The sequence below is a fragment of the Gracilinanus agilis genome, chromosome 5 (assembly GCF_016433145.1).
Source record: "Gracilinanus agilis isolate LMUSP501 chromosome 5, AgileGrace, whole genome shotgun sequence".
NCBI lineage: Eukaryota > Metazoa > Chordata > Mammalia > Didelphimorphia > Didelphidae > Gracilinanus > Gracilinanus agilis.
The window spans coordinates 144040921-144059622 of record NC_058134.1 but is presented as its reverse complement, the minus strand read 5'-3'; the positions used below and the strand labels follow the sequence as shown (position 1 = coordinate 144059622).

Here is an 18702-nt window from a genome sequence, read left to right as displayed (position 1 = left end):
CCTTTCCTAGTCTTCCTAACTCTTAGCATTTCACCTCTAATATTACCCTCAACGTATCCCACATATGTTGTTTGTTCAGAATAGCCTACATACTCTCTCCCCTATTTGGCTGTAAGGTACTTGGCTAGTTTTTCCCCTTTTTTTGTATCCCCAGAGCTTAGCAAAATGTGTGGCACATAGCAGATATTTAGCAAAGGTACATGGCTTAACTTGACTCACTGACAGTTAACTTACTGAGATACTAGCTCAACTACTGAGCATCTGTCCAAAAGACTTCTGCATTTGAATCTAAGTCTTTTATTTTCTAGATATTTCACTGACACTTAAATCTGAAACTTGAGGTAGTATATATTGTAGATTTCCTAGATCTCTTACCTGGCTTGCCTCTCTGAATCTAGCAAAGTATCACAATTAATAAGTGTCAATCCCTTCTTTTGCCACTATCTCAGACTTAGCTCCTACTTTTCTTATTTCCTAATATAACCTGACTCTCACATTCCTGAAGTGTGATATAATAAGAAACTATGAGAAATTACTTCATAAGATTAATAGAGGAAATGAAAATGTCAGTTCAAAAGCAGTACCACAACCTAAGGCAGTAGCCTCTCTGGGAGGTGTTGACTACTACTACTGCTATTACTCACACATATAAACCAAACATGCTTACATGAAGGCTGTCTCCAGAAGCGTAGCTGCTACATTGGTTTCTAGAGAGAGTCCTGTTAGTTTTTGCTTCTGAATCCCACTAACCCTTACCATTAACCTTCCAATTAACAATCATCTGGTAAAATTAATTTGCTCTTGGAAAAGCCATTTACTAATAAATAATAGTAAAAATGGTTGACACAAAATAATCCTTTAAAGAGAAAAATCTTAGGATATGCAAGTATGTGTTTGTGTGTGTGTGTGTGTGTATATATATATATATATATACACACACACACACTTTTCTGTGTGTGTGTGTGTGTGTGTGTGTGATAGAGACAGGCAGACAAACAGATAGACAGAAAGGATAGATAAGATAAATAGACAGATAGATGATAAATAGATAAAGAGATAGACAGAAAGATATCTGTCTGTTCCATAGAAAGAGTGGGCTCATAATTAGATGGTATTGGTAGTGAAAGACTCATATAGAGAACACCTGTGAAAAATGGGGAACCAACAACATCTAATACCAAAGACCTTTCTTCCTTTGTAGAGTCTCATGCAGCTAATGGGACACAGGCCCATTTACAGAAGGTACAGTTTTCTCTGTTCAGTGGCTTACTCAGCTGGATGCCCAGCACATATGATTTTTTTAGTCTAAACTTAATAATTCTCTCCATCGTTAGAATTCATATTCCATGAAGCTTCTTCTTTCCTCAAGTAACAATCTTTTTTCGTACTTGTCTATCCTTAGTGTGGCTCCCTATTTTCAGTAAGATGAATTTTCTCATACCAGTCCTGGATGTCCAAGACATGGTCATTGAGGATTTGGGGAAGAGAGAAAAATTCCTCCTTACTCACAAAAGTAATTCCCTCTAAAGGGCCTTGGTTTTCTTCCATTTCTAGCTCCAGCTCCCAAACCTAGAATCTTCATCTCCGGAAATGGAACATTTCAGTCACTAGACTGGCCATCTCCCAAAATGACTTGCTCTTTTAATGCAAGGGCTCAATGGATATGGCTAATTCAGCCAACTATAAGATATTTTTGTGACTCAATCAAAGATGTGTTTGCTCCTAACAAAGGTAGGTGCATGTTGTTTATACATTAAAACATGACTACGCCCTTTCATTCATTATATTCTGAGCCTCTTTGATTATAGTAATTGAATTATGTGGAGAATCAAGATGGTTGATTTATTTCATTATTATTCAAAGGTAACTATAACTTTGAAAACTCAATACTTATCCTAAGAGACAGTCAACTTAACTTAGAAACAAGGTTCTCAGGTTCAAGTCGGATCTCTGGATTGATATTTCCTACACCCTTCTGAGCTACATTTTTTAAAAAGATATATGAACATTGTAGCATGGAGAGAATTCAGAGATCACCATTCCTGCTAAAATATTTTTACAGTAAAAAAGCTATCCTGACACAACTATCAACTTTTATGTGATGGATAAGTTTTCAGTTGGCAAGGATGTTTAGTAATAACTGGCATTACCTTTTTAAAAATGCACTTACACATTTTCTACATCATTAAACAGCAGTGAGCAGTCTCAATGCATTTCATAAACTGTCACCAACAAAGAGAAGAGAAAACCAAATAGATTTGGAGAGATAATAATTGGAAGCAAAAAATTCAACCTATACAGAATTGGCTTTCAGCTGCATTACTTGACCAAAACTTGTTTTTCCAAAATTACCAATATTCTTTTAATAATTAATTCTAATAATTCATTTAATTGTCATAACAATGACAGATGAACACAGAGTCCCTCAGTCAAAACTTTAAGACACTATTTTCTCTGATGCCATTCTACTAAACCATACAATGCATTTAACAAGTGTCCTGGCTTTTTTTCAATCCTTTTCCTCCTCAACCTTTTCACAGGTTTACACTGTTGAGGAACCTCTAATTCTGAATAAGCACTCTTCTCCAGATTTTCATGACATTTCTCTCTCCCCAGGTTCTACCTTTGTGACAACTCATAAGTCTCATTTGCTCAGTTTTCATCCAAATGATTCCAACTAAACATAAGTATCCCATAAGGTGCTATCCTTGGTCCTCTTCTCTTCTACCCATATGCTTCTCAATTGAAAAAAAAATTGGTTTCCATTGGTTCACTTATCTCTATGGAAATAACCTGCAAGTCACTATATTCTTCTCTTTTCTCCTGAGGGCATCTTGTACCAACAACTTACTCTTGTACATCTTAAATTACATGTCCAGAAGTATTTCAAACTCAACATGTCCAAAACAGAGTTTATTAACTTCTTCCTAAAACTCTTACATCTTTTGAACTTCCCTATTACTGGGGAGGGCACATCTAAGATGGCCAAGATCATAATCTTGATGTCATCCTAGAATCCTCACTGTCTCAGTCCGTATATTCAATATATTGTCAAGTCCTATTGTTTCTATACTCTTCCTCTCTTCTTTGATACAGCCACCATTCTATATAATCTCTTATCCCTTCATGGCTGGATTACCGTGATAACTGCTAGATGGTCTCTCTGCCTCATCTTCTCTATCTCTAATCTATCCTCTCAGGACCAAAATGATTTTCCAAAGTGTATGTCTGACCATGTCACCACCATCCCTATTCAATAAACTCCAATCAAGTACATTTCTAACCCTAGGTATAATATCATAACAATGACAGATGAACACAGAGTCCCTCAGTCAAAACTTTAAGACACTATTTCCTCTGATGCCATTCTACTAAACCATACAATGCATTTAACAGAGAAACACCATTCCAGTTACTCTTTGTCCTTTTGTGTAAAATGGGATTAAAATAAATTCATTTTTATTCTGTTCTGAAATTTTTATATTTTGATAAAGAACTCATTTTACATAAAACAATTTGTTCAGATAAAACAAGCATAGCTTCCTATTACTTCCAAAAACCAACATAAAATGTTCTGTTTAGAATGTAAACTCTTCAAGACACTGCCCCTTCCAATTTTCTTATATTTCATTTCCTCCATCTGCTTTATGATTCAGCTATATCTGCCTCTTGATAATTCCTCAAATTCCAGCTTCTCATTTTATTTCTATTCAATTTTTCAAGTCCAGAATACTATCCCTCTTTGTTTCTTTCTTCTGAGTTCCCTGAGTTTACATCAACATTCAACTGAAATCTCACTATCTGCAACAGCCTTTTCTCAGTGTACTTCAAAATAAGTGCCTTCCCTCTCCTACATATTTTGTAAACATTTTCAGTTGGGGGGGACTCTCCCCCAGTAGAATGTGAATTCCTTGACATGAAGAACAATGTTTTTGTCTGTGTTTGTATGCCCACTTCTTAGATTTAGTTTCGAACACCGAAGATATAGCATAGATCCTTAGCATGACCATGAAAATCATGTAATTTGTTCTGAGAATGTAGTTCAACCTTAATTTTTTACACACGTAGAAGATAATGGACATGTATGCCAAGCTGAAAGGTTGCAGAAGGCCTTAATTAATCTCAAACAACTGTGTCAGAGAAGAAGAATAAATAGAGAGAGCTTCTGACTTTCCCAGACGTCAATATAGCTGCACCTGTGTACTTCCCCCTCACATACGACTTTTGAGCTGCCTTTTCCATGTTGTCTTCCCTCACAGAAAGGTAAGCTAAGCTCCTTAAGAATAGCAACTGTCCTATTTTCTTGCATTTGCATCCCTAGGGGTTAGCACAGTACCAGGCACAGAATAAAATGGTTATACATGATTGTTGCCTTCTTGTCTAACCAGTGCATTCAATATCATTATCATCAACCTCACACATTAATATGGTGTCTTACACTTCACAAAACACTATCCTCAAAATAAACCTGTCTGGTAGGGATTACACAAATATTTTCATCTCCTGAGAAAAAGAAATTGAGCCTCAAAGACATTTGACTTAGAAAGATTTTGCAGGATAAACACAGATGATAAGTGATAGAGTCATTATCTAAATGCTTGCCTACTGAAGCCAATAAATGTAGCTACTATTTGTGTATATGGATATACATACATATGGATGTACAGATACATAATTATTGGTAAATATATGCATATGTGTGTATGTACATATATAAATTTCAGGGATGCACCATTTGTGGGTGAATGTATGTGTATATGCATAGATATCCACCCATTATGAATGTTTGTATATTAATTTGTATACACATATAACATATATATATTACACATACATACTTTGTATGTAGGTATTAGTATAGCTATACCTCAAAGGGTTTATGTTCTATGGCAGAGATTCGACACTTATTGGTGAATATATGTACAAAGGAATAGAAATGCTAATATTAAATATACACACATATAATTATGTATATAGAATATATATTAATACAATATACTTATATAGTAATACAATATATTTATATAGTATGTATTTAATATAGAAGAATAACAGACTGTTATATTGCATGCAATAGAATAATAGAATTGATATAGTATATTAAATACATACACTTGATGTATGTATTTAACATATACATACACATTCCAATATACATATATATTCACTGATAATTACTGTATCTCTGCAATAGAATGCAAACTTTTGACAAGGAATCTCCTTTTTGTTTCTGTATTTCTAGTACCTAGCAGAGTGCCTAACACATAGTAAGTATTTAAAGAGGAAAATGACAACTTGGAGTTGAGGACAGTGACCAAGATGACTGGGAGACTGAAAGGAACATCAACAAGATCCAATGAAAATACTAGGAATGTTTAACTTGGTCAAGGAGTAATCTGATCGCTGTTCTCAAGTATTTGACGTGAAATCTACGGAAGAAGGATTACATTTGGCTCAACACCGGAATTTAGAATTAATAACCACAAAAGCAAAGTACACGTAAATGGTGCTTTAAAGTTTACAAGCACTTGTCTCAGGGCAGTCCTGAGAGTTTAGTAATGAAATTCTTATCTTCATTTTATAGATGAAAACATTAAAGCACAAAGAGGCTAAATTACTTGCTCAGGGTAACAAAACTATTAAAACAAAGCCATGATTCAAATTCAGGTCTGAGGCAAAAACTCCTATTATAAACCATGACTTAAAAATATTACTATTAACAAAAATAACAGCTAACATTAATAAAGCATGTTAGAGTTTTCAAAGTAATCTACAAATATTATCCCATTATATCCTCACAAAAATTCTGGGAAGCAGATGCTATTATTATCTGTATTTTACAAATGAGGATATCAGGGCAAAAGTTAACTAATATGCCCAAGATTGCACAGCCAGTCAGTGTTTATGGTTGGATTTGAACTCAGAAATTCCTAAGTCTAAGTCCTGAGCTTTATTCACCATGCCGCTTAGCTGCCTCTGTTGCCTCTCTACAGTAGTAGCTCAATACTATTTAGCTCTTACAAAATTATAGGCCAATTTCTCCATAATAACTTTATGAGGTAGGTAGTATTAAGTATTATTATCCTTACTATATTTGTCAGATAAAGAAACTGAGGTTTAGCAAGGTTAAACAATTTGTCTAGGGTCATCCTGTCTGCAAGCAAAGATGAAGCTCACTTTTGATTTGAAGACCAAACTCTATGGAATATTCCATGGCACTTCCAATGCCCGTTATTAGCAGAGAGAGAGTGATTTTACTATAACTACTTGTCCATCCCCAAATATACTCCATATGTTTTCTCCTAATAACTCTCCCATTCGAGCCTTTCCTTCTTCCTCAAAAACCTAACTTTATCCTCTCCCCAACCTCAGCCCAACTTCTCTGTACCCTATTGAATGTACTGATTTTCTCCCTCATCTTCATATATTTTTAAAATTTTATTTTTATTTTATTCCAGTAACAAATTTGCACATCAGTTTTCCAAGGATACATGGTTCATGTTGTCTACCTCCCCCTTCCCAGAGTTAACAAGTAATTCCACTGGGTTATACATGTTCATCTTCATATTCTGAAGCAGTCTCTTCTCTAAACCAATTGTAGCACTTTGTATCCATCTTATTATACATTCCTTACACACAATTCTTTGTTTTCTCTCTCCTTGTGGACTTCTTTCCCCCTGAAAACAGCCAGAGTAGTGCTTTGTCCATATTAGGTACTTAATTAGTGTTTAGTAAATAAACAGATGTATATATATATTTATTGCTCAATCCCACACTCCAACAACTGTGCTGTTGTACAAGAATGTCAAGGAGCTAAATGGAAGCCCTGCAATGGAATCTGCGCTCTGACAGCTAATTGGCTGTGTTAAGTTGGTCACGTCAATTAATGTCACTGAGCATCACTTCCTTCACCTGAAGTCAAAGAGTTGGATGAGACAATTTGAATGAGTTCTTCAGACAGAAAATGTTATATTACTAAGATTCAGGGTGCAATTTCCTCCATCAGAAACACTTCCCAGTGTTCCTGTGAGGTATCAATATTCCTCACGTCCTTCCCTATCTTTTCCTTTTCTACTCTGTCACAGAGTGGGATTGCCCTGAATCTATTTCTGCTGACATAAGCACCTGCCAGTCTCTGAGCTTTACGTGAACCTATGTGTATTGTGTTGGTGGTTATAATCTGCAGTCCCCAATCATAAGGAACCATTACTTTGAACAAGTAACTACAGAAGTGGAAGTCAAGCCTGTCTATCAATCATTATGTTCAAAGTGTAGTATCTAATTATCTTGGGTTTTATTTCTCTATTTTATCCAAGTCAATTATGTCGACTGTTTTTAAATACTGCTGAATGCCATCTAGGAATAATATGAAGATTTCTCATACAGCAAGCAAATCTCTCTATTATTACTATTTATCAATTCTCTGTTGCTCAGAACAAAGCAAGCTGTGAGTAGTAGTTGATCTACCTCTTGTGTTTGCCTTCTAGGGAGTGGTCAGCATGCATACTCGGTTGGTTTTCAAATTAACCAACGGTGGCACACCATTCTTCGTTTTATTTCTTCCATAAATTTTTATCTAGTGAATGAACTTGAAAGTTTGCATTGTATGATAACACATGTATAACCTATATCATATTGCCTGCCATCTCTGGAAGGGGTGAAGGAAGGGAGGGAAGGAGGGAGAGAACAGAGATCACAAAATTTCAGAAAAAAATTCTTAAAAATAGTAGCAACATATAAAAAAATTTTAAAGAAAAAAATTAACTAACTGTGATCTTCAAAACAGAAGTTCACAGCTTCAAATGAAGTGATGAATAATTATATCAAGCAAAATGCAATCCAACTTTTTTTTAAAAGGACAAAGATGTAAAGCAGATCACTACCAGAGGAACTTTGTTCCTGATAACTGCAACAGACTGACCCCTCAACCAGTTGCACATAATAGACATTAAGAATGCTTTGAATTTCACCTTCCTTTCAAATGATTTCTTTCATCTCTGTGAAAAATACCTATATGTCATTGTTTTAAGTTAAGAATTTTGCTTGGGCTTTGCTCATTTTTCAGTACAATATATCTTTTTTGTGCCTTTTATATTTCAGTCCAAAAATGGAACAGTTTTTCTTTAGCTGCCTGCAAGGCACAAGGTCTTTCAGGTCACTCCTATTTCTATTGTACTTTTCTCCTTGTGCTAGCAAAACTCACATTCTGACAATTTATATAGGACTGTTCTTGCTTCTCATACAAGACTACTCAAGCTACCCTGCTGCAGGGTACAAGGCTAGAGTACCAACATCAGTTATTTGACTACAGTAAGTTCTTCAGCTCTGTCTTTCCTTGATCAAGTATACTATTCATTTCCACAAGTAATACAGATCAGAAAAACTACTGCCCATTATTCCATTTCTATACATTTCATTCTAGGAATTTTTTTTCTCCTTGGCATAATCCTTATAAAATATCTTCTCAAAAGAAACACATCAGAATGACTTCAATTTATTATATATGCCCTCTGTCTCCTAAAATAAAATCTAGGCTGACAACTTAATCATAAAACCTGATTAATTCCTTCTAATATATGTATATTAAATAATTAACTAGCCTATCAGCTTACTTTGGTCATCATCTATAACTTGAGGCTTTTTAGAAGACATAATACATCAAGTCTTTTTCCAATATAGTGGTGGAATGGGGTATTTTTATTAATCAAATATTCTGGTTAATGGAGAACTACCATGGATGCTGTATTTTGATTTCTAAAAAGAAAGAGAATATGTTGATATACATTTAAGAGGAAAAGTGTGCTGAACATAACATAATTTGATCTTTCATTTATGATTTAGAAGGCAATTCAGCTCTAGCAGGGATATGTAGAGAGCTTGAGATGATTGCAATCAGCTTTTACTGAAGTTGAGAAAGAAGTACTTAAAGGCATCCAAACACACTAGCAACAATTACTCACCTTTGGAAAATTTATCATTTAATGATATGCACAGTTATTGAAGTTTCTGATAGCTTATTTCAAATTATTTCCTTCCAGAACAACAATACCATAAAAACTAATTACCACATAAAGTTGCTTCCACATGGTTCCCCAGTCTCTTAAAGTTGATGTCATTTCTGTGATAACGGAGTCTTCTGTTGGAATTACCATTTCAAACTGCCTGTGATATTGAAAATATATTTTAAAAAATACCCACAACACTATTATCAAATACTAGAGACAATAATCTTGTTTTATGTATCACAATGGGAAAATTGGGGAAGGGGAAGACTCCTGATCATTATTTCAATTTGCAGATGATTACCACTTTGTGATTTTAAAGAAACATTAGGTTTAGAGGGAAAATCCAACATCCTAAGCTGTCATTTAAAAACCTCTGAAATCTAGCTCCCATCGATCTTTCCAGAATTATTTGATGTTATTACTATTCTTAATTTAAGCAGAATCATAGGCAAACTGACCTATTAGCTGTTCCACCAACTCAGCATCCATATTTCCCATCTCTATTTCTATTAACAAGTTATTCCATGGAGTCAAATTGTACTCCATCCTCACTTCAGACTAAGTCCAAATTTCTTTTGAGACTCAACTTACATATTTCCATGAGAAAGATTTTTATGCATGTCTTCCTTTAGAGTATTATTAATTTTTCCTTTCAATAAATTTATTTTCTCCTTGCTTATCTGTATGCATATTGGGTCCTTGAATAGAATGTGAACTCTTGGAGGACATGTACTATTTGATTTTTATCTTTGTATTGTCAGAACTTGATAAAGTGCCCTATTTATTATAGGTAGTTAATGTTTGTTGAATTGACTTGATTATTTGAGGATTCAGAATCAGAGATGTGATACTTGAGGAAACTAGTTGACTAGGTGGATTGAGAGCCAGACCTAGAGATGAAGAGGTCTGCATTCAAATTTAGCCTCAAACACTTCCTAGCTGGGAAAATCACTTAACCCCAATTGTATAGCCCTTCCCACTATTTTGCTTTGAAACTAATACACAATATTTATTCTAAAATGGAAGGTAAGGGGAGAGAGGGTGGAGGGAGAGAGAAGGAAGGAGGGAGGGAGAGACTTAGATAGACAGACAGAGAGAGATGCCATAATTATATTTTTTCTATTTGGCCTCAAATTCCTTCCCTAGTAATGATGCTATATAGATTTTACTTGCTATATTTTACTTATATTTATTTTAAAGTTTTATCAGGTTTTTGGCTCTACTTTTCATCCTTTATACTATTATTCCATAAATCTCTAGTTGGCAAGATCCATATATGGAAAAATATTTATCCCAATATCCTAGGGAATATTAAAATGCTTTTTTGGAGGGAGGGAGTAAGAGGGGTGATTCTATCATTATGTTTCTTTGCTATACAGAATAAGATATGGAAAGAAAAAAAAGACAGATTTTTATTTCATCTTCTGTTATTTGGCATGAGAGTTGTAATTTCCATTGAAGCTCAATTTCAGATGGCAAAATGTTTCACATTTTATGAGGATTAAAGAGTTAGGAAGCCAGCATTAATATTCTTTTGTAGGAACATATTATTATCCCAGCCCTCAAATTCTATGATTATCTAATTCTATGACTTAAGATGAACAGGAGTCCATTTTTGTCAAGTTTGATTTTCTCAAGAATAACAGGTAGGGATGACCTAGAAGAAAAGATAATAGGATAGATTCAAATCAAGAGGTTAAAATAAGAGATGAAATTCAATGCCTGATGTTAATAGCAGTTCTGAAGTCTCTTTCCCAGGAAATCACTAAAATAACTCTAATTGATATTTTTTTTAAGTTTCATTAAAGGCACTTAGAAAAAGAAAAAGCACACATTGAGTACTCTTCACCACAGGAGGGTGAGCTCTTCATTTCAGAGGGCTGCTGTAATTATGCCTTCTGAGTGACAGTTCTCCTTTTTTCCAGTAATAAAAAAGTGTTAAAAATATAAAATCAGGCATCAAAAATAAAACAAACAAACAAATGCTTATGGAAAATGGCAAACCAGCTTTGAGATAAAAGAGCTGGATGGTTGCTCCAGTATAGAGCAACTTCTACACGGCATATAGAATGTTTCAAAGGATACTAGAGTCATTTTGCTCTTCTAGTAGCTGGCTGTCATCCTTAAAGTAGGCAACACTTTAAACTGGGCCTAAAAAGCTGAACCTTGGGGAGGTGGGAAAGGGAACAGTGAATCACTCTAAGGAGCTAGGAATTACAATGGACCTTTAAAAAATATGATGGCCTACTTTTGGCGCAGAATCAAAATTCATTTATTTTTTTAGCACACTATTTGAATTTAAGACTTCAAACCATTTTTACATGGCTCTGAATACCTTGTCTTGAGAAGGCACTAAGAATATAAATCAGCATTATAGGGTAGAGGACCGACGGGTTTTTTATTCTAAAATAAGAAATCTGAAGGAACAGCTGTATATGTTGGTTTAGGAGAATAAACACCTTCATGCATATGTCAAACTAAAATTGTATTATTTGTTAGGCTTCACCAATGCTTGAATGATCAGTCTTAACTGGAAAGTTAAGGTTGATTCAATTTGCTATTTAGAGGTGAATTTTTAATATGTCAACATGAAAGCACAAAAGAATAAAGTTGGCTTAAAATATTCTAAATTTTTTTTAATTTTTTTAAACCCTTAACTTCTGTGTATTGACTTATAGGTGGAAGAGTGGTAAGGGTAGGCAATGGGGGTCAAGTGACTTGCCCAGGGTCACAGAGCTGGGAAGTGTCTGAGGCTGGATTTGAACCTAGTACCTCCCGTCTCTAGGCCTGGCTCTCAATCCACTGAGCTACCCAGCTGCCCCCAAAATATTCTAAATTTGAGGACCATACTGGGATAACTTGCTCCAAGAGGACTATGAGCTAATAAGGCATTCCCTCCAGACTTTTTTTTTCCACAAAGTTGTCTTATCTGTGTTATAATTTGTGTGTGTGTGTGTGTGTGTGTGTGTGTATGTGTGTGTGTGTATATATATGTATATACATATATATGTATACATATAATTGTCAATCAATTCCTCTGGTACAAATGCTAATTAGAGTTCTAGGGTTCTAAGCTATATTCTTTTTTGCGTTTTTTTTTTCTTAAAAGCTTTGTCTTTTGTCTTAGAATTAATACTAAATATGGGTTCCAAGTCAGAAGAATGGAAAGGGGTAGACAATTGGGGTTAAGTGACTTGCCAGGGCCACAAGGCTAGGAAATATCTAGTCATATTTGAACCCAGGACCTGCCATTTCTATCCTGGCTCTCTATCCATTGAGTCCCATAGCTGCCATTTATTCTTAAAATATTACTGGATGAATCATTATTGTGCTCCATGCCCACAATTAAGTTGGTTAATGTTCCATTTGGCCAAAATGTTGATGAGAATCTTGAACTTCCCCAGAGGTATGACAACTCTGCTTTTCTTACATCGGGCATATAAAACTCATGTTTCTAACTTTAATCGACATCATAGAAATTGAATGTGAACTTGGTATAACTATGCCTAACAAAAGCTTGCATAAAACATTTTATATTTGAGATGGTCTAATTGATACATAACTCTTCATCCATCTAGATTCTGAGTTCTACATTAAATTAATCTATCTGAAAGAAAAAGGCCTGGATCTCATTATCTTTATCCCTCATAGAAATGACTATACTGAGTTATGATTTAATGCTATTATATTGGGAAGATAGGAGAATTTTCTCAACAGTAACTCTTCTTATTTTGCAAAACTGGATTTAGATTTTGTAGAAAATGTCTTTTCTGTGAAGTTCCAAGTGAGAAATCCTCACTCAAGTTTAGGTTAAAGAAAAAAGTATTTGCAGATAAAGGTTGGTATTTCTTATCACAAAGCAAAAAATATGTAACTTCTTCCATCTCCTCACTTAAAAAACAAAACAAAACAAAATACAACAAAAAAACAAACAAGTAAACAAACAAAAAAATAGCTGCCAGAATGTTTAGAGCCCAATTCACTAAATAAATGACAGTCATCAACTCATTCCTGGGGCCCAGGAGTATCTATTATATATGTTCCCTTTTTTTTTAATCTTTATTTTCTGCTTTAAAACTTATATTGAGTTACTAAAGGCTAGGCAAATTGGGGTAAAGTGACTTAAGCAAGTTTATACAGCTAAGAAGTATCTGAGGCCATTTTTGAACTGAAGTTCTTCTGACTCCAGCCTGGTGCTCTATCCATTGTGCTAACTAACTGCTCTATGTTTCTTTTAAATGGTCTCTCTTCCTTTGGTTTAAAGTGGCATTTATAGAGCTCATTAGCTGCCTAATCACCTCATCAAATCTTCTCAGGAATGGGTGGACATTTATCAGTAATAATAAAAAAGAAAACCCTCCAATTAAAATCTTTATTTTTTACTTTCTTAGACATAAGCTATGTTGAAAAGGGAAGAGTCAGAATTCACATCTGGAAGAAATGTTAGACATCACCTTGCCCATGGGATGGGAAACATCATTGCTCAGATAAGGAGGGAGAACCAAGGAAATAAAATGATTTGCCAAAAGTCTCTTCTTACTTAGGAACAGAGGAGGGAATGGAACCCAGGTCTCCTAACTCTCAGGCTAACATACTTTCTCCAATACCAAATTCTCTGAACTAAACAGGATGACCATTTCAGATAAGGTATTTTACAACTATCCTTCAATGTAAAGATGTCTTTGTGAAGTAGATAAATGCCAAGGATATCATTTATGTTCTGCTTACATTATTTCTGCAAGAGTTACTCATCATCTTCTCTTTTTTTGGAGAGAAAGAATGGGTTTACGATTCTTCATGTACATTGGCAATTTATCTGGAATTCACAGTTTTAGAGAGACTTTGAGACTTAGACTTAGGGAGTTACCTGTGGGCTCTGAGAAACCACTGAAAAACCCCATAGATAGGACATGTCAGAAACTGAACGTGAACCTAGGTCTTCTTTATTCCAAGACCAATTCTCTATCCACTATGCTATGCTATCGTTAATTAATACTATAAAGAGAGAGAAAAACCAGATATGGTATATTCATAATTCCAGATTAAAGTAGGCAAAAACTATATCGTTGGATTCATTATTGCAGTATTCAATTAATTCACTTGTCATTAGTACTATTATTATTAATAACAAAAATAAATTAATAATTAGTTATTCATACATACTATAAATAAGTTATTTAATAATTCATTAATTAAAAATAGCTAATAATACAAGTAAGTGGCATAGTGGCTAGAGAATATGGAAACAAGAAGGCATGAATTAAAAAAAACCTGCCTCAGACACTTATTAGATATGAGAATTTGGATAAGTCACTCTGTTTGCCTCAGTTTCCACAGCTTTAAAAGAAGAATCATAAGAGCGCCTACTTCCCAGGTTTGTTATGGAGATCAAACAAGATAATATTTAATAAGTACTCAACACAGTGGCTGACACATAGGTACTTTAAAATGTCAGCTATTATTAATATTAATAATCATTCTGCTGTAATCACTGTCAAATAAGCCATCATTCTGGTTCCATCCACCATAGTAACAATTTCAGTGGAAAATATCTATTGCCTTGCAATCTACATAAGAATTTAAAAATATTCGTTTCATAGGAAGCCAGCTGGCTCAATGGATAGAGCAATGGACCCAGAGCCACAAAGACCTGAGGCACAATCCAGCCTTAGACACTTGTTAGCTGTGTGATTCTGAACAACTCACTTAAACTACTGTCTGCCGCAGATTCCACATCTTATAAAAATGGGGATAATACAAAAGCCTACATCTCAGGATTATTGTGAGAATGTAATCAGATAATACTTGTAAAGCACTTTGCAAACTTTAAAGCATCATATAAATGAAATATAATACTTCAGTTACATTAATTATTATTATTACTGAGATCCTTCTTAATGTTAAATATAAAGCCCATAAAAGTTCAAAATCAGATCTTAAAAAACGAAAACTCATCTCTTACCCTTTATTCTTAACACATGCATTTTTCAAGTGAACGTAGCTGGAAGGAAATATACCCTGGAAGAGAAAAAAATAGTTTTAATTATGATTCCCCAAAGATCTTGCAGCCAGCTGCTTATGATTAAGGGTGGATTGGTTTTCACAAGTCATGTGTATAAAATCAGCCAAAGAACAACAAAGCTACCATGGACAAAATCTAAAAATTGCTACCATGTAATCTAAATAACCAGATTCTAATCATTCTAGCCTCGTTGTTCTCTTTTCAAACCCTTTCTATAATCACTTGTTCTCAAATTCAGGTGACTGTTTCAACAAAAAATAAAACCAAAGAATTAATCATTTGAGAGAAAATAATATTCTTCAAATGGATTCAAAATAAGAGATGATTAGTAAGTATTTTACAGACTGGCTTTAATACTCTCTGTTAGATTAGAAAACTTTATTTTAGAATATTTTACTAGAATGCTTTTGTCCTCCCAATATGGTCCATCCTTCCATTAGGATTTAAACATAACCACGAGGCACTGAGAGGGCCACATCTATAGAATGGGCTCTGGCTAATATTTGCTGACAATGCAGCATCAGCTAAGACTTGGCTTGCCACTGTTGTTGATGAGTGCCCAGAAGCGATGTCAACCCACTGCTTTGTTTTGTTGACAACAGAGAAAAGGGAAAACAAATGGGAAATGTCAAAAGGAGAGAAAAAGAAGCAACTTTCTTGTCCATTAGCTGACTGAACCTCCTAAAGGTTTTTCAACTTGTCACCAAGTGACAAATGTAATGAAATATTCAGGCAAACAAATGCCAGTTGAATATTTTATTGCTGCATTAAAAATATAACCCAATAAGTACATTTAGTAGTAGAAAATAAGTATGAAATTGTCATCCATGCCTCTTTGCCAATATTTGTATTTGTTCCAATATAAGAGAATAACTATAAAACTTAATTTTTTAAGATAGTGAAAAAATAGCAATTGTCTGAATAGACTTTTCAAATACTTTTTCCCCCAACAACCAATTAAAAACTGAAGTGCACTTTATACCTGAGTGGCAAATGTTAATGACAACTCTAAGTATACAAGTAGAAAATACAGAGAGATGTCATGTCCCTTAGATTCTCCTTTTCTTTAGAATAAGCTTTAAGAAATAAAACTATGTTTAACTAGAAAAATGGGGAAGAGTAGATTTAAACATAAGAGGCCGATTAAAAATTATACTTTGTGTGTGTATGTATGTAAGAGGAAGAATGTTATAAAATTTACAGCCTGTACCTATGATTAACTAGTTATTAAGTGACAGATTGGAGGAAAGGTGAAAAGGCATTAGATTATAAAAATGGACAAAAGAAATCAGTATAAGAGAGGGAGGAAAAATGATTAGATGCATAACAGCATTTTGTAGTAGCAATAAACTGCAAACAAAGCACACACCCCTCATTTGGGAAAGGGTAAACAAATATAAGGTAACGTTGAACTACTTGTTTATTACAAGGTAATAACTTGTTTATTATAAGGTAACGTTGAACTACTTGTTTATTACAAGGAAGCATGAGAATACTTCTAGTAATTGATACCAAGTTAAATAAGCCAAACTAGAGAAAGTAACGCCACGAAGATAAGGCAAATGAAAGAACAAATAGAAGCCAAACAAATGAAGCTATGAAAGTATAACAGTCAATCTTGGCCAAAAAGAAGAGTAATTTTGAGAAGACTTTTCTTTTACCTTTACACTAGCCCAAATCATCCATTTCTGCAAAACTTCTTTGCAGTTTTCTTTATATTGGTTAAATTTATCAATATTTATCATATTAGAAATTAAGATATCTTAGTATTATGATAAAAAGTTTTGACCTTGTGTACTCCCTTAATGGAGTATGAGAAGAGGGGAAAAGAAGAGAGCCATACTTGAGAATCACTAACCTTTACAAAGCCAGCATAACCACTATGATATTTTTCTACAATTTCCGATAAGGAATTATATAAATATATAAAAGATAATGAACTCCAATTTCTGTCATTGCTATCAAGAACAAGATTTTCCTACATTTCTGTCTCTATAACCCAAGATATCTCTTCCATCTGCAAGAAATAAAGCTTAATTAAAAAAAAAGATTTTTGCCTCTCACTAGTATATCTGATGAGTAATACCAAAAGTACTTTCATGGTCAAAAACATTTAGCTGATATGAATTTTTAATACACTCCCCTCCCACTTCCTCATTAAGATTTCTAGCAATCTAACATTTTAGAAATTATTTTTATACATAATGAGCTTATTAAGATCCCCCAGTTCAATCTGCAAGATCCACATAGGATTAACATTAGGGCACCATCCTAAAATATAATCCAAGTTCAAAGGAGTATTAAAAATCATTTAAATTTCCATTATAATGGCCATGTACAATCCCTACTATCTAAATCACACATATAATTCAAATACAAGTATTTTTGTTCAGAAATACATATGACTAGAATTAGAAACAAGTGTTTTTACCTTGATATTTGGGTTTTTTAAGGCAAATCCTCTGTACCAGCCTGTGGAGAAATAATAATATTTTGAGAAGCCAAAAGAATGAAAAGATTAATAACTCTTTCTTCCCCTCACCAATGGGAAGGTAGTATATATGTAAAAATCAAATATCTAAAAAGTATGAGGGTTATTAAAATACAAAAAATAAAATGCTAGAAATGACAACTCTAAGTAATCTGTTATCAATTGCAAATCAAATGAAGTTTGATTATATTCATATTTAAAGCCTTTTGTATCTATGTCTTAGCTGGAAATTAGTCAAGAAAGTAGAAAGAATTTACTTTAAGAACACTGCAAACTTCTATTTATATTTTAATAGAGCATAGTATTATGTCCTTTATCTTTCTTCCTATCTTCACCACTACTGCTCAGTTATCTACCTCACAAAAATGGAACTGAAAACTATAAATCTGCCTGAGATATTGGCTAGAAGAGGAACAAAACTTCTTCTTATGGTAAAGGATTATTGGTAGAAGCATAAAATGGAAAGGGGTGAGATGGGGTGTGGGGAAGAATTGCCATCAGTGCTCCCATTCAGACCTATTTTATCAATAGACTAACTAATGAGGATAAAGTCAACCTTTTTTTTTTTTTTTTACAATCTCTGTTATTAGGAATTATCTTTAAACTGGTTGAAAAGGTGAATAAACAGATAACAAAGGTCTAAGACACATAGACAAGAGACAGTGTTCAGGAGGCATCCTCAGAAATATGCCATGGGCTTTGGCTCACTTTTCTCATGGATGGAGATAGATTTAAACTGTTCCATTTCTGTTCTTTCAGTCCTTTCCTTCTTACTTAACCTCTCACCAAAAGGAAAAGCAAAGTCATCTGTCTCATGTACAGATAGAATCCATCAGTGACCAAGGCCTCATCAGCACAGTACACTCATTACCTGAATGAATTAAATATGGATTTTAGGGTTGAGGCAATATTACTGGACCCATAGATTAGCCAAATCCATTTTTTAAAAAAAGTAATGACCAAATCCTGTTTTTAAGAGAAAAAAAAGTTTTTGTTGATAAAAATCGAAATTATAAGCAAAAGAGTGCTAAAAGACTGCCCTTTGATCCAGTCATACCATTGCTGGGTTTTTACCCCCAAAGAGATCATAGATAAAAAGACTTGTACAAAAATATTTATAGCCGCGTTCTTTGTGGTGGCAAAAAAAAAAAAAAACTGGAAAATAAGGGTATGTACATCCATTG

At 34.0% G+C, this 18702-nt stretch overlaps 1 protein-coding gene across 1 annotated transcript in view; it reads right to left on the bottom strand.

The window, feature by feature from the left end:
• DOCK4 (dedicator of cytokinesis 4) overlaps positions 1 to 18702 on the bottom strand; it is a 541177-nt gene that overhangs the window by 299672 nt on the left and 222803 nt on the right. The window contains exons 3-5 of the mRNA XM_044677327.1: positions 17459 to 17499; positions 14968 to 15023; positions 9066 to 9162 (exon numbers count right to left, since the gene is read on the bottom strand). Coding sequence (XP_044533262.1) covers positions 9066 to 9162; positions 14968 to 15023; positions 17459 to 17499 — 194 coding nt within the window. The remainder of the gene's footprint in view (positions 1 to 9065; positions 9163 to 14967; positions 15024 to 17458; positions 17500 to 18702) is intronic.